We start from the raw sequence: 25,216 nt of genomic DNA, 5'->3' as shown, positions 1-25,216 counted from the left end.
TTTCACACAGTGCCTGTTGTTGGCATAATTGCAGGGGTAGGGGGAGGGACCGAAGGATGCACTTTCAAGATGACTCACTCACATGCTTGGGAAACTGAGCTGTGGCCTAGGTTCTCCTCCACATAGTTCTCTTTAAAATTGTTTGGCCTTTCTCACGGTGTGGTGATTGGGTTCCAAGGTATTTCTATGACCTGGTCTCAGGAGTCATAAATAGTCACTTCTGTTAGGTTTATTGGTAGAGACAGTCACAAAGTTTTGAGGGTAGGGGCCATGAACTCTACCTCCTGTTGGGGCCGTTTTTGGAAATTTTAATCTACGCCATGTGTTTCTTTCCACTTTATTGCCACTTACATGTATTTCTGAGAAATTCTTTGGAAAAAATCAATTTAATGTTTAGCAAGTTAGTAGAAAACTAAAAGTAAAATAAAATATCATCTGAGCAAGAAACTTTAAAATTTTCCTATCTCTGTAGTTCTCAAGATTTTATTTTCAACTGCCTCTATTAAGAATTACTGAATCCAAAACTTTGGATACTGTAAATATATATATAGTTAATTCACTTGGGCAAATCCCAGCATGAATTATGTACTTATCAGCATGCTTTTATTCTCAAGGATATGCAAAGTATATGCAAAGAAAATATGCATTGTGCTGGCATCACCCCTGGGTTTGGTGATGTGCTTGGAGGGCACAGCATGTAGCTCTCCTCATAGATATGGTTTATTACAGCAGAGGAGCCAAAGCAAAATCAGCAAAGGAAAAAGGCACGTGGGGCCAAATTCAGAGGAAACTAGGCCCGGACTTCCGACAGTCTTCTCCCAGTGAGATCATACAAGGTGTGCGTCATTCCTCCAGCAACACATTGTGACAACACATGAGAAGTGCCTGCCAGGGAAGCTTATTAGAGACTCGGTGCCCAAAGTTTTTACTGGGGTCTGGTCCTGTGGCACTCTCTGCCTTGCACTTAGCAAATTCCAGAGTCCCAGAAGGAAAGCACGTGTTCAGCATAAACCAACCGTTCGGGTTGCTTAAGTAGTTCAGGCACAGTGAGGTACCCTTATGATAGTTAGGTGCTGGGAACCCTCCTAAAATCCAAGTTCCCAGACACCAGCCAAAGGCCAACTTTGTAGGCAGGCTTTTCTAAGGATAGCCGTTTCAGGCCTGCTGTGTTAATTCTTTCTTTTTTTTTAAATTATCCCCTAATCTTTAAATTGTTCTTAACTGATCCTTCAATGTTGTAGGTTTTCAGTAAACTCCATGGTTAAAGAGTTAAACATAAATGAGATATAACTTGGCTATTAACTTTAAAACCAAAGCCAAATATCAATTTCTGTTAAAACTTGAACGCTTCCTGATAGTATGGAGTTGAAACGCTAACAGTTTTAAGCTAAATATATTGTCTGTGTATTATTATGGATTATAGTTACAGGAGCAAATACGTTCAATAACTTTCCACCAGCTTCTTCTTAAGTACATTCTTGGAGAGGAGAGATGAGTTAAGGAGCTTGAGTTCTGGAACTAAACTACATGTCTTGGAGTCCTGGCTTCTCACACTGTCTCAGTTTTCTCATCTATCCAAGGAGAAGAATAATAATATCTACTTGATAGAGTTGTAGGTGAAATAGGTGAATTAATGTACACACGTATCTTGCTTTGTTGCATTTTGCAGATACTACTTTTTACAAATTGAAGGTTTGTGGCAGCCTTGTGTCGAGCAAGTCTGTTGGCGTCATTTTTGCAGCAGCATTTGCTGACTTTGTGGTCTGTCACGTTTTGGTAATTCTCACAGTATTTCAGACTTTTTCATTATTACTGTATTTGTTATGGCGATCTGTGATCAGTGGTCTTTGATATTACTACGGCAACTCACTGAAGGCTCAGATGATGGTTAGCATTTTTTAGCAATAAAGTATTTAAAATTAAGGTATGGACATTGTTTTTTAAGACATAATGCTGCTGCACTCTTGATAGGCTACCAGGATAGTGTAAATACAACTTTTATGTGCACTGGGAAACCAAAAAATTTGTGTGAATTGCTTTATTGTGATATTTGTTTTATTGTGGTGGACTGGAATACCTCTGAGGTCTATGGCTGTATGTAAAGTATCTGCCAGGTAGTATGTGTTAGCCCCTATATCATCATTCTGTGGTTATAGTAATTCATCTATTTATAAAAGAATATAATTTGGGGGCTGGTAGCCAGAATATGGGAAGTTGTGTCTATCCTAAGTTTTTAAAGATATATGATTGTCATATCTTTAAAGTACAGTAAGAGGTTGGGGGTGTGGAGAGTAGGAATAATTTGCTATGAAGTTAAACCTTTAATCCTCAATTAATGTATCTACTTTTTTTTTTATGTATCTACTTTTAATCATTGCTACCAATGTGACTGCACAGTTCAATAGGATATTTCTACAAATAATTAAATGCCTGTATAGAAAAATAATTTCCATGTTCTTGGTTAGAATTCTGTTTGGCTAGGAATGGACAAGTGAAATTATCTTAGTGGAAACAGATTAGTAGTTTTCTAACATTGTTGCTTACACAGTAAAATAAGCTTTCTTACCAGGGAAGAGAGTACACAAGGCGTTAACTTAAATGAAAGAATGAAGTTAATATTTTTAACATTTCTCCTTAAGGACCAGTATATTGCGGAGAATCACGCAGATGGAATTATAGTAAGTTTAATCTAATCTTTACTCCGCTTTACTTCTGCAGAGCATTAATAACCAGTTATGTCAGGAGAAGCCTGAATTTCCACTTATTTTTCAACACAAATCCCTCTTTTTACCCACTCACTGCTCTCTATTGTTGATTCTTGCGATTTCCTTCAGCTCTTACAGTTGGCCGTCTTTCAGCAATCATTTGGAGGGGAAATGTAGATCTTAAAATTAAGTGTTGGTTCTTATTGAATCACCTTGCATGTGTTAACTTGACGGGTTAATCACGGTGTAAAAATGCGGCTTTTATGACTAAATACTGCATAACTCACAATGCTACCTTTCTTGGCAAACTTTTTCTAATGAAAGTAGGGGGCACAGTACTGAAACATATCTTAATCTAATTATATGTTTATAGGTTTCTTTCTTTCTTTCTTTCTTTTTTTTTTTAGATTTTGTGTATTGTGTTAGCTGTCACTGCCGCTGTGGTGTATACTGCTTTTTTGTAGCAGCAGGTTGTAATGTGAATTTTTTCACGTATAGCCATTTTCTCTTCTTTCCTTCCCTTGATTTTTTACTCTTCCCTTTTATTCAACTTGGCCACCAAAAAGAAAATTTTATTGGAAATAAAAGTTAGAGTTTGAAAGTTTGCAGTTTAAGCTTCCCTGATTTTATGATACATGTGTGACTTGTGTTCAGACTGTATTTTTGAAGCATGAGGCAGCCTCTTTTTTTTAGTCTTAAGGCTTTACAAATGCCAGAGGTCTGCAAACTCATTTTGTAAATCTTCAAAACCATCTTATGATTATACTTGAAAGGATGAGTATGTTATCTTTTTATTTGCTGTAAAATGAACACAAGTTAGATGTCTATGTTGTTTACATATTTCTTGAGAAAACAGAGATAAGAGAAACATTTTTTAAATTTGAATTGAACACTTTGAAATTTTTGTTTCTCTTCACAGTATGAATTCAGGGTTTGAGTCCTGGTGATTTAATAGAACTATGTGATATAAATACATAATATAATATATCTCTTCCTGAGATAGCAGCTAAGATTATAAGCCTCATGGAAAAAGACTATGTAAGTTGTCTAGAATTTCATGGTTCCTTAAGACCTTAAGGAAAAATAATGATGACAGTTATTTTTATCTCTTTTCCCTCAAAGCAAATCAGTTACTTTTTATTATGTTAACAGTTTTATAAAGCATACCAAAAATGTTTGATTATTTGCAGTTTAAAAACATCTAGAAAGTTTATATTCATAGAAAATCTAAACTTATAGAAAACAGACATATTTGAATCATTTGATTAGGGACCATAGCATTTTTCCCTAAGAGTTGTTTTTTTTTTTTTTTTAAGGAATTGTATATGGTTTAGGCTTTGAATCCAGACCACTAGGACCTAGCCCTGCCAGTTACTAGCTGTGACTGCAGGCAAGTTACTTAACCTTTGAGTCTTCTTTTCCTCATCTGTTAAGAAAAGTGACTTCTACCTCAGAGGGTTGTTATAAGATAGTATGCACATAGTGCTCAATAAATGTTAGCTATACATACATGTATGTGTATATAATTAATATATTTTGTATTGTATTGCATGAACTTTATTAATGTTAACAACAGATTAGGGCTCGGGATTGTCATTTGTTTGCACTTCTCCAGCTCTTCACGTTCTTTTTTAAAGCAAAGCATAGAATGTTATTTGGCATATTTTAGCCTGAAGTTGATTGATCACAGATTGTTAGATATGTGTAGAATAGTTGTCTTTTCTGTTAACAACAGCAGCAAGAAATATTTGGTGCCTTTAACATACATCTTAAAAAGTCTAAAAGTGTTCTGTGGGATTGACAAGCCTAATCTTAGGCTTTTGAAAAACAGAAGATTGCATTCAAAAGATAGAATTCTGGTCCATTTTCCCAAAGTTATTTTATTTCTTGGTGTCTTTATAAATTTTACTTACATTAATGTAATAGGTGGGAATAAGGAGGCAGGATGTTCTTGTCCCTGTGGCTCAAAGTATTAGAAGTGGGATTTTGCCTTTGTTAAAGCACCTGGGTCCCTTTAGAGAAAAATTACTATTTAAAAATAAGAACTATGTTCTAAGAACAGCTCCAGGATTGTTGAGACACTTGTTTAGTTATTATGGCCCAGCCTGGTATCTGAAAATAGAATCCTAAAGTAATAACCAGAAAGCCTTTAGAGACCATAGCATCCAGACATTTCTTCATTTTATACACTGGGAAAGTAAGGCCCACAGCAGATTAGACTTGCCAGGTCACTGGTAGAGCAAGGATTCTAGGAATTAAAGTTCTAAGTCTCTGTTTCCGTGCTTTTCCTAATGCTTTGGAACCTTCCCCACTTCACTTTACTGAGTTTTAAAATTATTAATTATCGTTTTCAGAGTTTCTTCTCTGTGTCCTTTATATCCTAGGCCCAGAATATTTATGGTAGATTGACTGTTGTGACAGAATTCTTGTGTTTAAATTACTTAATTTAAGAGATCTGATTTAGTGATTTTTCTGTATGCAGAGAGGGGTTTCAGAAAAAAATTAACTCAGGTATTAAATAAGAATGCTATAAGAAACTTTCCCATTATCTCAATTTCCATTGTTAGGTGCTTTTAAATTTTCACAAATGCTTTTGAAGCTCATTCATCAGTAAAGTACATCTTTTCTAATTCTATTTTAGTATTTTCTGTTATAAGCTCTGCCTAATAAATTTGAAGTTGAGTTTTCCAGGTCAAGGAAAGCTGAAGAACTTTTTATTTCTTGGGTTTTATCTAATATAGTCTTCTAAATGGTGGATTTAAACTTTTTTTTTTTTTTTTTGGATTTAAACTTTACTTTGGCAAAGACCTTGGTTTAAAATCTCCCCCTCCTCCAAATAAAAAAAAAATCAGGAAGCTGTGGAGTCTTGTTTTTAAAATACCATTATGCTGGCAAAATAGTTTCTTGGCTTGGAGTCAGAAAACCTAGGCTTTTTTTTTTTTTCTCTCTCTCTCAAATGTAACTACATGTTTGAGTATTTTTTTTCCTTCTAAATCCTCAAGAAAAAAAAAGCTTTCTTCCCCCAACAACCAATTAGGAGATACGTTTCTTTGCCTTTAGTGACTGTAGAGCTAGATGCCTGTACAGTGCAATACACATTGACGGAAGGTGGCAATAGTCTGGGATGTGAAGATAAGATTATAGTGGTGCAGGTATATTAGCTCGTCATAGGTATAGTGCTCGTTAATACCAAAGTAAGAGCATTTCTCCCTGCTTTGATATTTGTGTTGAATTAAAAATTTGAGACGCACTGAGTTGAATTGAGAATTTATTGTTTTGGCTTCCTGAAACCATTCTACAACTCTTTCCAAGTGTTTTCGTTTGGCTTCACCTTTCTATGTGACAGATTCATTCATTTTTCCTCTTTACTGTGCTTTTTGAGAAATTTTTTTATAAGAAACTCTTAACCTGCTGTATAGTAAAGTTGTTTTATTTCCTCGTTAAAATTTGACCAACATGTCTGCAAAGCTGCTCCCAGGACTTTGGGAGTCAACACCATTTGGGTAATTTGGGAGGGTCAACACCAGAAGGGTAATTACAATAAAAATAACTATGCCGTGCTTCTTTACCTCAGAGTACTATTAATCCTGTGGATGCAATATATCAACCTAGTCCCTTGGAACCTGTGGTCAACACAATGCCTTCCCAGACTGTCTTACCTCCAGGTATGGTATAGTATTTGGAAAAATGTTTCACAGATTTATTAATGACAAAAACCTTTTTTTTTTAAATGGCAGTTGTAATCTTGAAGAACTCATTTTTTTTTTGTAATAAGTAAAAGGAATTTCACACACAAATACAGCCAAAAATGAACTTGAAAAAAATGATACTATTTTTGGGATTGGAGGTTTTTAAATACAATTCAAAAGCTTTTGGTTTTCAAAGTGAGATGGAAGACAAACATGATTACTTGGATTAGCTGATAGGACTGAATCCCATGACCCAGGATTCATGGCTACCAAGGAAAACATAATATACCTTGATCTACTTGAAGGTAACCCAGAAATGTTCTATTTTTGTGTATTCTTTATAAATCTGAATTATACAAGTGATTTCTTTATGGTGGACTTCAGGATAATGAGAAAGTGAGGAATGAGATTTTGATGCCTGCTGATTAGTTACACATGTTTATTTTTAAGGATAGAGTAGTAATTTTTTTTTTTTTAAACTGGCAAAGGAGGGCTTAGGTCCAAAACCCACTGATTCCTTTTACTTTTTTGTGGCATCCAACATTTCAGTTGTTGGGTGAAATGTTCTCATTGGTGATGACGTTAAGTCAGAAATTTTACTGGGGGGAAAAAAAATCTTTTTAAAATTACTTACAAGTATGTGAGGTCTTTTTAGGAATTTTTCTCCTTAGGAGAAAATTAGGAGCATAATATCTCATGAGACTAAAGAGGAAGTACCATACCTCATTTTAGATTTTACATGGGTTTAATCCTCGGATGCATGCTCTGTGCATGTTAAGTTGCTCAGTTGTGTCTAGCTGTTTGCAACCTATGGACCAGTCTCCTCTGTCTATGGGATTCTCCAGACAAGAATACCGGAGTGGGTTTCTATACCCTCCTTCAGAGGATCTTCCCAACCCGGGGATCAAACCCGAATTTCTTAGGTCTGATGCGTTGGCAAGCAGATTCCTTACCTCTGAGCCACCTGGGAAGCCCATCCTTGGGGAGGAAACAGTTTATCATCACAAGCATTTGCTGGTTGTACAGAGCAATTGTACTGAGAGATTGGCCTATCTTGACTAGTCTTTGATCTCCTACCTAGCGTCTCAAAACTCGGTAGCCTACCATCATTGAGTTTAAAGAGGATAGGGCTTCGGAAAGGAGTAGCAGCATGAAAGGTGACTTACTGGAACATAGTCTCAAAAGTTACTGATCTTTAAGATTTTAAATTCCACAGAGTTGTAGTTAAAAGTGTGTTTGGCTTTTTCTCTCACTTATTTCACATCTTAAATCTCCTAGAACCTACTCAGTTGTGTAAGTCAGAGCAGCGTCCATCCTCTCTACCAGTTGGACCTGTATTAACAACCTTGGGACATCATCAGACTCCAACACCAAATAGTACAGGTACAGATTTGTGTGATTCCTTTACTTCTCATAACTGCCCATTAACATTTGAGATTTGTGTCTGATTACTGATGGGAAAACATTGAAGAAAGGTGGTATATTTTGCATTGGAGTTACCTTAGTTTTACCATTATAGTTCCATCCATGAAGTGGTTAGCTTTGTGATTGAACCAGAAATTTAATAATAATTATAATTTATATGACATAAATTATTGCAGAATTTTGTGTTATTTGTTGTGATTTATTTTGAAGATATGTATTGACTTTTTAAAAAAATTGCTCAGGTTAGATTTATATACTTTCTTATTGTAAAGGAATCAAATAATACAGAAGTATGAGAACAAAAGCTGTAAATCTTCTTTACTGTTTGTTGTTTGCATACATGTATGTACATGTCTATCTGTATTACATACTTTCATTACTGTTTTTGTTCTAACCTAAATGAGATCATATGGTTCTGTGACTTTCTCAATTTTCATTTAACCGAGAACCATTTAGAGAACTTTCTGTGTTTATACACTTAGGTCTACAACATACTTTTTACAGCTGCTCAGGGAGCTATTACCTGTTTTCCTGCTGATGGACATTTAGGTTAATTGCAGTATTTTCCTATTATAAGCAGTATTTCAGGGAATACTCTTGAACAGCAACTTGAGCACATAATGTATTTTTATGGATAGATTTATCGGCCACATTTTTCACCAATTTTATAAGCAAAAAAAGGAAACTTGATTTTAATTTGCATTTTCTTAATTTGTTTAGATTCCTGGTTTTTATTTTTTTCTCTGGTTCACAAGGATGCTATCAATGTTAGTATAGATTTATTCCTTATTTTAAAACTAATCAGGTTGATGTTGAGTTATCAGTTGAACTAAACTCAAGGGAGCACTTGGTTTTTGTCCCTATTCCACCTGGAGGCCAAAATCAAAACCACATGAAGGACATGGGAGATGAGCCCCTGCTATTGCTCCACAGATTCTTTCCTGGGTGGGACTTTCCTGTGTAATAATGAAAAGCTACCCTGTGATTTTTAGCCCAATATGAAATTTGAATTAGTAAAAATGCAGATGCTGTTACTTTGGATTTTTAATATTTAACAGCCTGAACCATATGTCTTCTTAATTTTGGAAAAAAGCAAGCAACAAGAAGAGCTCTCTTATTTGAAACTGTAAAGTGATGATAAGCAATTTGAATAATAAAGTTGAAATGTTTGGCTGACTTTTTTCTGTATATCATTACACTTTGCCATTTTAAAAATGGTATCTGTGTTTCTTTTTTTATAAGGAGGAATTATGTTAGAATTTTCAAACAGCCAAAATATATCCATTTGGAAATATAAAATACTAGTCAGTTACAAACTTTGAAAAAGTTGGCATTTTTTATGTACATGAAGTTTAGAGTCATTAATTAGTTATAATGATAAATAATTTAGGATAAATTAGGAGGCATTATAAAAATATAACATTTTAGAGTAGGTGGATTTAAAGAAATCTTTTGTGGTTTATGTCTTGTTTGGTTTTTCAGCCTAAATTCTTCATCTTTCTTTCCTTTATCTCTGTCACTAATACATAAAAAAGGAAAACAATTTTTTCTCTCATAAGGAAAACTCAATTCTTTGGATTGCAGTTCCCATTCTAACTCATTTTCTTCTTGAATACATTTTCAGTTTTGTGTGGTTGCCGGGACTATTTGCATATTACTTAATCATTTGTAATTCCTGGTCTCTTTCTTCCTTTCTCTGTCATTTTTTCCCCCTTAATTCAATAAGGGAAAATTTATTTCCCATCTTATTGCTGATATGGAGCAGGGCAGGTGGGTGGGGAGAAGATTTTAAAGTCATTTGCTAAGATGAACTATCTCTGGCATTCCCACAATAAGCTTTGCCTATTTAGGCAGCAAACTTTCTGTGTTTATGTTTTAAAAATATCTTTGTGAACATGGTAACTGAGTGCAGCAGGTGGATGTGCGCTTTCATAACTGTTGAAGCGTAGACTGTGGAATGGGCAAAAAATCCATGGGTGTCTCTGGATTCATTTTTATTGCTGCTGTTCTTGTTTCTTCTAGAAGTGTGGCATTGGCTTTTAGATTGTCAGCAGTGACTTTACTCTCCACCAGACATTGGTAGCAGTTTGGCATAAATTGCCTGAGAGTCCTTAGATGCTCAACAAATACTTTTTAAATTGCTCTCAATATTTCACTGTTCTGTTTGATACTTTCATTGTTATTTTTTATTACTAGACAATGAACCCCAGATGATTATCAAAGAGACATAGCATTTTTTCATTTATTTAGAAGGCTGTGTCCCATTCTCTAATGTGATTTGCCTTTTTCTTTGTCTAGTTTAAATGTTGATTTTCTTTACAAATAGTCTAGGGACTTCTGCCAACTTAACTCTTTTCTTGACTTTAATAGGTCTGCTTTGACCCCATCTTTCTAATTTCTTCCTTTCTATTACCAACATTGTCTCTTAATTTAAAACTCTTTTAACTTTCTAGGCAGTGGCCACTCACCACCTAGTAGCAGTCTGACTTCTCCAAGCCATGTCAACTTGTCTCCAAACACCGTCCCAGAGTTCTCTTACTCTAGCAGTGAAGATGAATTCTATGATGCAGATGAATTTCATCAGAGTGGCTCATCACCAAAGCGCTTAATAGAGTAAGTAGGTGAACTAACTTTATTGACATGAGTCTCCTGATTTTTAAAAATGTGATTTGAGTTTAAAACTGGTGTTAATGACAAGCTCCTTTACAAATTATTATTTGGAAAAAATGAAAAAGTCAGCTTATTTTCAGTTGACTTACTGAGTCAAGGCTAGTTCTGTGAGAATGTTCATTTTACTCCCGATTTAATTTAAATGGAATAAGTTAGCATCAGTTGTGGTAACATGCCAGGATTGGGGCTTTATTTCCATAGAACCAGTATTAGGAGAGGATCAAATGAAAGTGAGGATGCTAGGAATTATTCCTATAAGAGGAGGTTACTATTACTTGTTTTGTATTAGAGTGGAGGTATTCAGGTACCTATAAGTAAGGCCCTCTACTAGCCTGGTAGAAGAATGATGTGTTTAGCACTTTGGACCCCATGGACTGTAGCCTGCCAGGCTCCTCTGTCCATGGAATTTTCCAGGCAAGAAGAATACTGGAGCAGGTTGCCACGTCCTCCTCCACAGGCTTTTTCAGACCCAGGAATCAAACCCATGTCTCTTGTGTCTCCTACATTGGCAGGCGGATTCTTTATCACTAGCGCCACCTTATACAGAAGTGAAACAAGAGCCAGTCCTTGCCCTCAGGAACTTACAGTCTTTTCTGGGGAAAACAGACTTGTATAATTCAGTGTGAAATATGCTTTATCAGAATAAGCCCAGGAAGAATTGGGAGCGTTTTGAAGTCCTGAGAAGTCAAGAAAGGATTCACAGAGGATGGAGGGAATGTGATCCTAAGATGAGATGTGGATGAGAGAGAAGGGTCATGGGGGTGAGAAGAGGAGGGGGAAATGGCAAATGTTCTTCACATGGAGATGGAGCCCTAATAAGAAAGGCCTGGGGGCAGCAGGGGCTTGGTTTCTTTGAGAAGCTATAAGCTAGTGAGCATGGCTGAGTGTGGTTATAAGTTGTGGGAAGTGGTTAAGAAGATACAGGATACAGGAGAGGTTGACAAGGGCCAGGTCTTGAAGGAGTCCTTTTAGCCTTTTATGAATTTTGAACATTTTCTCTCAGGTGATGGCAGCTGCTGGTCAGGTCTACCTTTTAGAAAAATAGATGGGAAATATATGCCTAAATTGTATAGAATTGAGTACGGTGGGAATGCATTATGTGTAGGAAGACCAGCCAAAACTGGGTAGGAAATTGAGAAATGTTGATAACCTGAGCTAAGGTCAAAGCATAGGAATGGAGGGAAGCCTGTGGACTCCAGAGATACAAAGTAGGCAGATTTTGGCAGATAGTGATGGTAGATTTTCTTTTATTAGGAGATATTTGACCTATTTTACGCTGTCAGGTCAAAGCTAGGTATGTTCCATTGTACAGAAAAGGTCTTTCTTTACACATAAAGTCACTTACATATTAGTTAAAGACAGTGACAGTCACTCAGTTGTGTCCAACTCTTTGTGACCCCATGGACTATACAATCTGTGGAATTCTCCAGGCCAGAATACTGGAGTGGGTAGCTTTTCCCTTCTCCAGGGGATCTTCCCAACCCAGAGATTGAACCCAGGTCTCCCGCACTGCAGGCGGATTCTTTACCAGCTGAGCCACAAGGGAAGCCCAATAATACTGGAGTGGGTAGCCTATCCCTTCACCAGGGGATCTTCCCGACCCAGGAATCGAACCGGGGTCTCCTGCATTGTAGGCGGATTCCTTACCAATTGAGCTCTCAGAGAAGCCCACTTACATGATAGCCAGTCAGCAAAGTCCTTTTTATCCCTGCTGGTATATAGGTTGCTATGGGTAGACTTTGGATTCTGGAATCTTAGAAAGAAATAATAGGTTCTAAATCTGTTTTGCTTTAAAAGTGTGTGATCTTGGTCAAGTTACTTAACCTGTGTAATCCTGTTTCCTTGTTGGTAAAATGAGGATGATAATAGTTTCAACTTCAAGGAGTCATTGTGAACATGTAGATGACAATAATGTCAATCAAGTGCTGGCATGTATAATAAGTATGCAGTAAGCGATAGCTGTTACAGAAAGCAAATTAACATTTATTTGCTTTAATGTTCCTATGTTTGTTGTAGATGTAACTGGCTTACTTTTTGTTGGGTATTTTTTCCAACTCTCCTGCATCTCAAAGAGTAAATGCTATCGTTGCAGTTTGGGGTTTGCTTTGAAATACAGTACAGGTTTGGAAATGATTATATGTGAATTTGCAAGCTGAGTACCATCAGCCAAACTTAGACCTTGAACCTTGGTTTCTTTTAATAAGAAATCTTGTGTAGCACTTCAGTTCTCTTAAGTTTGCACATGAACTGAGAAATACAGTATCATATGTAATTGTACCATAACTGTTCAGAATCTCAAAATATATCAGGAAAATGACTATATTAATTCAGGAAGTTTTGTTACATAGTAGATCAAATTCAACATTTGAATGTGAGAAACGTAAAATATATTCCATTAGGTGAATACATACTGTTACTAACGTGAGAGGAAGAGAGATTTGAGCCCACAGTTCAAGACTAGTTCAGCAGAAAGAGTTTGGTTTAGCATGTTGGTTTCTTAATGTTTGTATGTGGGGCAGTAAACTATTACAAGACCATTATTAACAGTTTGCCAATAGAAATTTCACTTTCATTTTGAAAAATAATTTTTATAATGGGTTAAAAGAAAAAACAGGCATTTGGGAGAAAATTTCAAAATAAAGATTATTATTGATTTTTGAAGTGTTAAGTCATTGTTTGTTTAAACAGAGTTAAAGACAGTCTCCTTCATGGGACATTAGCTATTATTTGAAACATAGTACAAATTGAGTATCAAAATGAATCATTTATCCTCTAGAAACCTAACTATATTTGTTAAAAGCTTGATGATGATATGATATGGTTAGCCTCCTTACTACATCACTGATAGTCAGTCTCTGGCCCAGTTTTAGGGGTACTCCTTAAATTTTAAATGCTTGCTTACCTGTTGTACCTGTAATAGACATGTCTACAAAGTTACCTGCAGGCCCATAGGCATTTCTTTTTTCTCCTTAGAAACTTCCTTCTCTGTGCTCTCCCAGTACCCACCCCATAACAAACATATGGTCTATGAATATGCCTTAATTCCCTATATGCCTTAATCTAGATTCCAAAACTAGTAGGGACTATAGGTATTTTATTTGGCCAGCACAGTGTTTGTTGACTTCTTTTTCTTTTTTAATGGGAGTTTAAATCCCTTCAAATTGACTATGCTGGCTCCAGCTCTCCATTGTCTCATGGAATGGGGAGTGCTCAGTCGTGTCTGACTCATTGAGACCCCATGGACTGTACCCCGCCAGGCTCCTCTGTTAAATTTTCAGGCAAGAATACTGGAATGGGTTGTCATTTCCTCCTCCAGGGGATCTTCCCAACCCAGGAATCGAATCTGGTCTCCTGCACTGCAGGTGGTTTCTTTTACTGCTGAGCCCTGGGAAGCCCACCTGACCCTATTCACATATTTAGACTTCCCTGGTTGGTCAGCGGTAAAGGGTCTGCCGGCAGTTCAGGAGACTACCTTCAATGTAGGAGACACTGGTTCGATCCCTAGGCCAGAAAGATAGCCTTGAGAAGGAAATGGCAGCCCACTGCAGTATTCTTACCTGGGAAATCCCACGGACAGAGGAGCCTGGCAGGCTACAGTCCGTGGGGTCGCAAGAGTCAGACTCAACTTGGCAATTACACCACCATCACCACCATTCTCATACGGATGCTGCCTGGTGTCTGTAGGCAGTGAGCTTGTGTGCCACCTGCTGGCCATCAGCTGCTACCACTAGTTTTCTAGTCTTGAGTCAAGTTTCTTTCTATCTACAGTATCTCTCCCTGAAGGAAGAGAATTTGAAAGCTTAAGTCCTTCCACCATTCAGTTTCTAAAGACCTGTCGTAATGATAACTTCTCTGTGAACTAATGTTCTAACATAGGCAGAGCACAGAAGATTTTTAGGGTAATGAAACTATGCTCTGCAATACTACAATGATGGACACTTTATCAACATCCATTTGTCAAAATCCTTAGAATGTACAAAACCAAGCGTGAAGCCTGCTGTAAACTATGGACTTTCAGTGATAATGCCATGTCATGTCAGTTCATCAGTTGCTGCAAATGTACTACTGCTCCGGTGCAGGATGTTGATGGTGGGGAAGTTGTGCGTATGGGAATTCTGTACTTTCTGCTCAGTTTTGCTCTGAACCTAAAATAGCTCTTTAAAAATATCACGCTTATCATTAAATAAGAAATCAAGGGAGGGGGGATCGGGATGGGGAACACATGTAAATCCATGGCTGATTCATGTCAATGTAAGGCAAAAACCACTACAATAATGTAAAGCAGTTAGCCTCCAACTAATAAAAATAAATGGAAAAAAAAATCAAAAGAAAGTAATCAGGGCAAACTATGTTTAAATTAGAATATATAATGTGTTTTGCTGGCAAAGGAAATGATTTCCTACTTCCGTATTCTTGCCTCAGAAACCCCATGGACGAAGTGGCTGGTGGGCTGTAGTCTGTGGGGTCACAGAAGAGGCGAGCACAACTTGGCAACTGAAGAACAGTAGCGTTTTGCATCTATAAATTTGCAATAAAAGACTTTAATATGTGTACCATTTTATAAACGATACCTGCAATGTGAGAAATTTGGTTTCTGTTTTTATCCTTAATAAGTAACCTTTGATTACTTATTGCTTGGTAATAAGTCCTGGGTAGGTTATGATCAGAGCTATATAATAGAGGGAACTTTCTTTAGACCCTGTTAATCAGCCCGTAATACCACTTACCATAAATTTACTTGTAAAAGTTAATGTACTTTTAAATTTTTTTAATTTCAAATATGGTTTTTTATTGACTAGGAAAGATGTTATTACCCATGTAGGCTTTTTCAAAGGATCACAAAAATACAGACATCTTTCTGAGACTAATAGATAAATCATTTTTGAGGTTCTGGAAATTGTTGCCAAGAATTATGACATACTTACATTTATGCAAAGAAACAAATTTGAAAAATGAATTCAAGTTTTAAACTTACATGAAGAGGCAAAATCTTACTAATTTTTCATGACCTTTCAACATGTGAGCATACACCATGCAAAAAACATGAAGCTGATGGCGAGAGAATCAAGAATATATATATGTATATAACCAGCTAACTTTAAAGGTCTAGTTTGTTTCTGTCAGTTATCTGCAAATACTGATTTTAAGTAGCTTTATAGGTTAATGTCTTACTGTGATTTTAAGTTGCTTCCTTAAAAAGCTTAAGAAGGTGATTGATTTTTTTTAGTTCCTCTGGATCTGCCTCAGTCTTGACACACAGCAGCTCGGGAAATAGTCTAAAGCGCCCAGATACCACGGAATCACTTAATTCTTCCATGTCCAATGGGACAAGCGATGCTGGTAAGCAGCCTTTGAGAGTTTTAACTTTTTTTCCTTAAAAATATTTGTTTGAAAAAAATTATTTATAATAGTGGTACCAGCACAGATTGGCCCAGTGTAACACCAGTCTAAGAAGATTTGTTTTATTTTAGACCTTTTCGATTCACATGATGATAGAGATGACGAAGGGGAGGCAGGGTCGGTGGAAGAGCACAAGAGTGTTATCATGCATCTGTTGTCACAGGTTAGACTTGGAATGGATCTTACGAAGGTAAGAATCAAATTTGGTTTTGCTGTTAATGTATATATGTAGATTCACAGTGATTGTATGGTGAGTGTATCTGCACACGTAGTATAAGGACATAATTTCTGTTTATACCTTTGTCTTTTTATATATGTACCTGAGTAAACTGGGAATTTTATAAATGGATGACATAAATAAAACTAGGGTAATTTCATAGGGATAGTATATATAGATTATGATTGGATTTTATTGGGAGAAAGCATGGAGTAGTATTGGGCTTGGTTAGTAGTTTGGACAAAACGCAAAGCAGTGTAGTATGCATAGAATCAAAATGAGCAGAGTTCTGATCTCGGGGTTAAAGGATCTGTGCTTACATCCTACTTCTGCTATTACCAAACTCTGTGACCTTGAGCAAGTTCCTTCCTCTATAACCTTTGGGTTTTACATATGCAAAATGGATATTGGAACAGGTAATGAGTGGGAAATTGTATGATATACATTGAGCCATATAATTATTATGGTTCTGGATTTGAATTTGAACTTGGCGCTCTAAACAGAATGCCTGATTGATACAGGAGACTGGTTTGTAGGTCCCTGCCACTCTGCTGAAAGCCGCCTCCTTTGACCTAATTCTCACCATAGCACTGCAAAGTTGGTGATGGTTGTTAACTCCACTTTATAGATGAGGAAATTAAAGCCTACAGAGACTAAGTAAGTCCTTTGGCTAAGTCCTTCCTATTAAGTGGCAGAACTAAGATTCTAATCTGGTCATAGATTTCAAAATCTATGAACTAAACCATAATACTTTCTAGTAAGTGTGTATAATAAAAATTTCTACCCCAAATCTAAGAACAGAAGCACAACGATAGCATTAATTTGTGCAGCAAACATACTTGCTGGGGAAGTTCTAGGTAAGAGCATATTTGCAGGAGCTTGCCTCCAGAATTTTTTCATTGATCATTAGATTGATTGTATAATTGCTGGAGCAAAATTATCACTTCACATTTGAGAAATAGAGCTTCATTTTAGATACTGATGTTTATATTTCTTTTCTACACCTTCTACCTTGGTTGGGTTTGGTCTCCAATAATGGAAGAGCCACCTAGTAGTATCTTGAACAATACTAGGTTTACTATCTCAGGAAATGAGAAGTCCAGAAACAGAGTAGTTCCAGGTTTGATGAATTCATAGTGGGTCAACAATGTGAGAAACAATCTAGGTCCCTTCATCTCTCTGCTCTACCATCCTTTGCATGCTGACATTCACACTCAGACCCGTCTTCCCATCATTGAAAAATGACTGCCACACTTCCAGTTAATTACATCCTTATGCAGGTATGTCAAGAGGCAGGAAAAATAATTCTCTTCATGAGTTTTATTGTTAGTATAGGGAGAACATCCTTTTCCGCAGTGGCCCGTCAGACTTCCAGTTGAATCGCATTGGCCCAAGCTCAGCCAGTGTGCATGCATAAGCCAGTCACTGGCAAAAGAGGTTAATAGATCGGTTTAGGTTAATCTACATTCACCCCTTGGGGTGTGGGAGGGCCCTGTGACTCATAGCAACCTATAACCTATACGTGAACTGAATCAAAGTTCCCTCGGTAGGGATATGTATAGGCAACCAGAAGGATGTGCTGCAATCAAGTGTGTAGTTCTTACCTGACATAGTTTCCTGTGCCATATGCTCCATGTTTGGGTTTTGTAGCCACTAAAAAGTTTGTTAATTTTTGCTAACTTACTAGATATTTTAGAAATCTTTATTGGCGTACACAGTTATGGTTATCAGCAGATTCTGAAATCTTGATTCCTGTGTGCATTTCAAAGTATTAGTACAATAATGCTTTAAATTTGTATCTCATTTTCCTACTTATAATAATATCTTCTCACCTCAAATATTTTCTAAAAAGAGTTATTTTGCAAATATGTCATAAGTGTTTGGAAACATTACGATAAAGTCACATCCTGTTTACCCCACTTGGTCTTCAAAACAGTCCTAAGACTTAAGCAAGGCATATAATTATCCTCCTTTTACAGAAACTTTCAGATGTTGAATAAATTTTCTATGGCCTCTTCACACCAAAATAAGTATTTGAACTCAGGTTAAAGACAGCCTAGTCCAGCTCACTTATATCAGTGTTTCAGCAACTTGACATAATGGCATGTATCCAGATAGCGCTAAAAACAATAAAGAAGATCTGTTCAATGAGAGTTCTTAAGAAAAATTTTAAGTAGGGAGGGAAAAATTTTTTTTTGATTACACATCAAATCAAACTTATGGTCTTTGGCCATGTCTTCTTTTTCAAATTGCATGTTCTGTTCTTTTGTTCATTTTTCTGCTGGCAGTACTGATCTTTTTCTTGTTGATTTGCAAGACCTGTTTATATATTGAGATATGTAGCTTGTTCTTTTTCAGTCTTACTTAGTAATGTATAATCTCTGTGTTCTCCCAGAGTGGTAGAAAATTACACCAAACTTACTCGCCAATGTAAGCATATTTATATTATGAATATAGGTGTTCTGAGGAACATTTAAACTCCGGCGTCTGATAATAAGCATTCCAAAGGTTAGAGCCGTAGGGGTTCTTTCCAGGCTGTGGCGTTCTGTCATTCCTCTTTATATCCAGCAGCAGTACTGGTCCACTGGTCAGTCCCTGCCACACTCATTTCCTGCCGCCCTCCCTCCCCTTGTCCCCCACCACCATCTCCCTGTCTCCATGTTTTCCCTCTATTATAGCCTACTCTCTAAGGCTTTTCTCTAGCGCCACCTCAATATGTTGTTTCTCAGCTTTGCCCTCATTCTGGTTTCGCAAACAGAGCATGATCTTTTGCCTCGCCTGAATTTCCAGAGTACATTGAACATCTCCTGGATGCTCCTCTATTCATGGAATTCTCCAGGCAAGAATACTGGAGTGGATAGCCATTCCCTTCTCCAGGGGATATTCCCAACTCAGGGATCAAACCCAGGCCTCCCACATTGCAGGCAGAGTCTTTACCATCTGAGCTACCAGGGAAGCCCAATATTTATCACATTCTACCTAAAAGTTAGATACTGGTATTATTCTCTCAATTAACCTTTGCTGCTTCCATAACGTTTACCACAGGTTCTTGAATATTGCAGTAATTACTACATTTAAAGGCATCTTTGGTTACTGTGATGCTCAGCTGCCAAAATGAATAATGTCTAATCTGATACAGACTTCAGAAACTCTTCCTCTATTTGTAATAAAACTCTTTTCTTAATTGATTAATCTTATTCTTTTTCCCCATATTTCAATTTCTTCTCTTAATTTTTAAGTTTTTATCTTATATTTATTTTTGGCTGCACTGGATCTTTGTTGCTGTACATGGACTCGTCTGTAGTTGTGGCCAGTGGGGCCTACTCTTCAGTTGCAGTGCACGGGCTTCTCATTGCAGCAGCTTCTCTTGTTGAGGAACACAAGCCCTTGGGCATGCTGGCTTCAATAGTTGGGGCGCACAGGCTCAGTTACCCCACAGCATTGTGGAATCTTATCTTCTTGGTCCAGGGACAGAACCCTTGTCTTCTGTGTTGGCAAATGGATTCTTAAACCACTGGACCACCCGGGAAGTCCTCCAACTTCTTTTCTTTACTTTCTCCTCTGCCACTTTCCCAGGCCCTCAGCATTTTTCTTCATGGGCCCAGCCTCCTGAAGAAAGAGTTGGTGGAATCCCATCTTTATTCTCTTCTTCATTTTGTTTATTCCTTCAGTTACTTACTAAAAATTTCTTAGTTTGTAATAGTAGCTGAAATGCAAGTACAAGTAAGTATGGTTCTTGCATTCTAGGAGCTCATTGTTTACTTGAGAACACAGATCCATAAGTACACAGATCCAGTAGATAAATTTCCTTAGGCACTTACGATGATAGAGACGCAACAGTAGAGAGGAATGTGTGTAGACCCCACACCCCCAAAGTCAAACAGAGCCCATTTTGGATTCCACTTAACAACAGAGCAGTGAGAAAATTTCTCACCCATTTGAGCTTCATTTTTCTCCACTGGTTCCAAATAGGAAAAGGAGTCCGTCAAGGCTGTATATTGGCACACTGCTTATTTAACTTCTATGCAGAGTACATCATGAGAAACGCTGGGCTGGAAGAAGCACAAGCTGGAATCAAGATTGCCGGGAGAAATATCAATAACCTAGATATGCAGATGACACCACCCTTACGGCAGAAAGTGAAGAAGAACTAAAGAGTCTCTTGGTGAAAGTTAAAGAGGAGATGGCTTAAAGCTCAACATTCAGAAAACTAAGATCATGGCATCCGGTCCTGTCACTTCATGGCAAATAGATGGGGAAACAGTGGAAACAGTGGCAGACTTTTGTTTTCTGGGGCTCCCAAATTACTGCAGATAGTGATTGCAGCCATGAAATTAAAAGACGCTTAGTCCCTGGAAGGAAAGTTATGACCAACCTCGATAGCATATTAAGAAACAGAGACATTACTTTGTCAACAAAGGTCTGTCTAGTCAAGACTATGGTTTTTCCAGTAGTCATGTATGGATGTGAGAGTTGGACTATAAAGAAAGCTGAGCGCTGAAGAATTGATGTTTTTGAACTGTGGTGTTGGAGAAGACTCTTGAGAGTCCCTTGGACTGCAAGGAGATCCAACCAGTCCATCCTAAAGGAGATCAGTCCTGGGTGTTCATTGGAAGGACTGATGTTGAAGCTGAAACGCCAATACTTTGGCCACCTGATGCAAAGAGCTGACTCATTTGAAAAGACCCTGATGCTGGGAAAGATTGAGGGCAGGAGAAGGTGACGACAGAGGATGAGATGGTTAGATGGCATCACTGACTCAATGGACATGAGTTTGGGTAAACTCCAGGAGTTGGTGATGGACAGAGAGGCCTGGCGTGCTGCAGTTCATGGGGTCTCAAAGAGTCGGACACGACTGAGCGACAGAACTGAACTGAACTGTAAAATAAGGATGATAATTTCTTCTTAACAAGATGGTTATATGGTTTAATAAGATAATGTGTGTATGTGATGCTCCAGAAGGTCAAAGATATCAAAGGGTTGCTACTGTATAGTTGTTATTGCTAAAACTTTGATTATTGACTCAGGGAGCCAAAGAGAGGTTGCTCAGAGAAAGTGACATTTGAACATTCAGAATCTCTGTCTTTCATCTTTTAGGCAGGTTAATGGGCATTTCTGAATCAGAACAGTTTGAGAAGTAGGTATCAAAAGCATGCCTGGGCAGTACTTGGTGGATGTTACTGTGATTGGAATCAGTTTTTTTTGTTCTCATTTATGTGTTTTTCTTTTTAAATGCAGCTCAGCAGTCTTACATATCTGTAGTGGAATTTGATTCTCAAGGGTCAAATATGTATGTTTTTCAGGTAGTTCTTCCAACATTTATTCTTGAAAGAAGATCTCTTTTAGAAATGTATGCAGACTTTTTTGCTCACCCGGACCTGTTTGTGAGGTATTTGACTTGATATAGTAGCTTCCACTTTTTTAAAGATGTTACTCATTACCTTTCTGCCTTTGCAGGATAGATTCCTTTGCCTTTCAGAGGTTTCTCAGGGAAAAAGGCATTGAATCTTTTGTTTGTATTAGATGCCTCTTTGCTTAGGTTATCTGGTGCTGATACTGTTAGGCAACCAAGTTAAACACCTTAAAAAATCTTGAGCACCTACTAGTAAGGCAGCCAGTATTTACAGAGCTTTTTTTGATCTAGGAATTGGTAATCACTATCAAATTATTCATAGTACATCCTGATGAAGTTCAGTTATTTGAGTTTAACAAACTTTTCTAAAGCACTAGTTTTTTGTCAGCACTTTATTATGAACTGGAAAGGGAAAGAGTTGCAGTGTCTGCATTTGAGGCGTTTATAGTCCAGTGTCCAGATTACAGACTGATTCATAAATTTTAAATACAAAGATTGCAGTATTAGATATATGTATAAAGGACAGGAGTAATCTAAAGGTGGGATTGATTTATGAGAAGGTGAGTGAGTTCACATTGCTTTTCACTGGTAGCAGGAGCATTTTCTTTGTAACAGGATGTTCTAATCTGTCTTCTCTGATTGCATTCCTTGGCCTTGGACTGTGATTTACTAAAACCAGATACAAATCACCAGTTTCACAGTGGGTGGGCACGTTGGATGACGCTGATACGTAACTTCTTAATGAGGATTTTAAGAGATTCATTTAACCGTTTCCCAAAGGGCAGAAATTAAATATGGCATTGTTTAAATTCATACAAAGTTGAACAAATAAAATGTAAGCTTTTATTGATAACATACATAGAAAGTACCAATTATTCATTATATAGATTTGAGGTTTAAGGATAATTTTTATGTATGAGAATTTAGGTCCCTAGAAGGAACCATTTAAAAACTATAGAAATACAGCTAAAACACCAATAGATACGATTAAGTGTAATTCTAAAAATTCTAACTCTCCCAAAAAGGAGGAAAGGAAATATAATAGAACAAAGAATAAAGGGGCCAAATAGAAAACAAATGCCATGATGATAGAGTTAAACCCAGCTATATTCATAGTACATTAAATGTGAATATCATATATACTCCATTTAAGAGAACAGTGATTTTAAGCCTGGATTAAAAAAAAAAGCAAGATTCATCTGTACTCTGTTTGCAAGAGAGAGACTTTAAATTTGTAAAGATATTGATTGGTTAAAAGTAAAAGGATAGGTCTTCCCTTGTGGCTTAGCTGGTAAAAGTAAAAGGATGGACAGAGACATACCATGCAAAACACTGAGCATAACAAAGCTGGTGTTGCTGTGTTAGCATCAGACAAAAAATACTTTTTAAGGTAAGAAGTATTACCAGAAGCAAGTAGGGGTATTTCATAAGAGTCAACTTATCAGTGTAAATATGTAAAACAGCTTCACACTATATGCAGCAAAAATTGACTAAAGGAAGAAATAGACAAACACACAATCACAGTTGGAAATTCCTCCCTCAGGAATTGATTGAACAGCAGGCTCCTCTCCCCACCCCTCTGAGAATCAGTGGGACTATGGAAGATCTAGTTAACCTTTCTAAAACATTACCAAACACTATAACATAGTCTTTCTAAGTGCACGTGGAACATTTCATCAAGATGTACTATATAATAGGAAGACTTAATAAATTTAAAATAATTGGAACCATATGGAATATATCCACTGATCTTTGAAGAATTAAATTAGAGATCAGTAACATAGATACATCCAGAAAATCTCCAACTGTTTTGCAATTAAACAGTGCACTAACAAGCATGAAGTTACAGAAAAAGCAAAACTAATGGTACTGGAAACCAGAAACAGTGTTTGCTTCAGGGTTAAGGGGTGAGGATTGCTTGGAAAGGAGGATGGGGAAACCTGGGGGTAATGGAAATGTTCTGTGTCTTGATTGTATGTCATTATTTAAGTACAATCAAGACATAGAACATTTCCCTTACACCCAAGATTAATTAAATGGATATATGCATTTTTCAGATTCATGAAACCAAACAATTAAGACTGATATGTTTGATTATGTGTATTATACTTCAGTTTTAAAAAGGAGCTGAGGTAGTTACTGGTCCTAGGTCCTCTCAGCCTGGCTTAGGGGGTGGACCTTGCTGAGGGGTACTGTCAAAACACAGGATGTTAAATTTTGTCTTTCTTCCTTGCAGTATTAGTGACCAGAAGGATGCCAGAGACCGAATGGTTCAGGTTGTGAAGTGGTATCTCTCAGCCTTTCACGCAGGAAGGAAAGGATCGGTTGCCAAAAAGCCATACAACCCCATTTTGGGCGAAATCTTTCAGTGTCACTGGACACTACCAAATGATACTGAAGAGAATGCGGTGAGTTCTCCACTAATGTTTTTAATTATCTTAGTACTTAGTTCTTTCTTTTTTTAATTTATTTTGAGAAGCTGACTTTTTTTTTTCCCCATTTATTTTTATTAGTTGGAGGCTAATTACTTTACAATATTGTAGTGGGTTTTGCCATACATTGACATGAATCAGCCATGGATTTACATGTGTTCCTCATCCTGAACCCCCCTCCCACCTCCCTCCCCATCCCATCCCTCTGGGTCATCCCAGTGCACCTGCCCTGAGCACTTGTCTTATGCATCCAACCTAGACTGGTGATCTGTTTCACACTTGATAGTATACATGTATCTTAGTACTTAGTTCTTAATGTACTGAATCAAGATTTCATTTTATTTGGCGGCAGATGATAGTGGTAAAGGCACTGATTAAAAGATGTTTATCGCCCATAGAAGAACAATGTTGTTGGATCAGCATATTTTGATTATAGTGAGCAAGGGAAAAGAGTGGTGTGAGATGAGGATAGAAATTGAGAAATAAGATCATGCAAGTCCTCAGGGACCATAAGGATAATTTTATGACTTATTAAGAACTCATTTTTGTAATGAAGAGGTCATTATGATTATTTTGTGGCAAAGGAGTTGAAAAGGGGCAAAAATAGAAGCAAGGAAACCATTGAGACTTTGGCATTATTCCAGGAGAATAGTTGATTCAAGTTATATTTTGGAGCCAGAGCTGTTAGATTGGGGGAGGTAAGTTAGAGATGAATCCTTGCATGTGGGCTGGTGCTATTTACTACAAAGGGAAGGATTGGATTTGGAGAGGGAAAAGTCTAGAACTCCCAATTTGAAAATAACGTATGGCAAGTCTCTTAGGCATGTAAGTGGACTGTCAGATAGGGAGTTAGAATCTGGAGTTCAAGAGATGAAAAAATAAGCCCATAGCCCACAGTGGTTGGCACATAATAATCTCTCAGTAAATGTAACTCTCCATATTTTTCCGTTTCCGAATTATGCATTACATGTAGTCCTGCTTCCCAGGTGGCCTCTGGAGAAGGAAATGGCACCCCACTCCAGTATTCTTCCCTGGGAAATCCCATGGACAGAGGAGCCCGACAAGCTACAATCCATGGGGCTGCAAAAAGTCACACATGACCGAGCAGCTGAGCACACACACTAAAGACACAAGCAGTGTGTGTCTGTTCTTGGTCATGGTACAGACCTTGACAAGTACCTGCCTGCGCCAGGCTTGGCCCTGAGTTTGGCACGTGATCCTTGCCTCCTGCATGTCTTAGAGAGACTTATATAAAGCAGCCACTCCAATGGTGTAATTAAGTGCTGCAGGAAAACTGTATGTGAGATGCTTTGTGGGTGTAGAGG

General features: G+C 37.3%; 1 protein-coding gene across 9 annotated transcripts in view; it reads left to right on the top strand.

Annotated features, from left to right (window-relative positions):
* OSBPL9 (oxysterol binding protein like 9) overlaps window positions 1-25,216 on the top strand; it is a 161,441-nt gene that overhangs the window by 130,428 nt on the left and 5,797 nt on the right. For 6 of the 9 annotated variants that reach the window (XM_043877047.1, XM_043877044.1, XM_043877053.1 and 3 more), the window contains 8 exons: window positions 2,640-2,678; window positions 6,280-6,370; window positions 7,673-7,777; window positions 10,273-10,432; window positions 15,717-15,829; window positions 15,961-16,079; window positions 21,410-21,495; window positions 23,696-23,867. In XM_043877047.1, the coding sequence (XP_043732982.1) occupies window positions 2,640-2,678; window positions 6,280-6,370; window positions 7,673-7,777; window positions 10,273-10,432; window positions 15,717-15,829; window positions 15,961-16,079; window positions 21,410-21,495; window positions 23,696-23,867 (885 nt within the window). The remainder of the gene's footprint in view (window positions 1-2,639; window positions 2,679-6,279; window positions 6,371-7,672; window positions 7,778-10,272; window positions 10,433-15,716; window positions 15,830-15,960; window positions 16,080-21,409; window positions 21,496-23,695; window positions 23,868-25,216) is intronic. The other 3 variants (XM_043877048.1, XM_043877046.1, XM_043877051.1) reach the window with 1 other exon arrangement.

Source organism: Cervus elaphus, chromosome 20 (genome assembly GCF_910594005.1).
Source record: "Cervus elaphus chromosome 20, mCerEla1.1, whole genome shotgun sequence".
NCBI classification, from domain to species: Eukaryota; Metazoa; Chordata; class Mammalia; order Artiodactyla; family Cervidae; genus Cervus; species Cervus elaphus.
The sequence above is the reverse complement of the archived record's forward strand: the minus strand, read 5'-3'. Positions and strand labels throughout refer to the sequence as shown.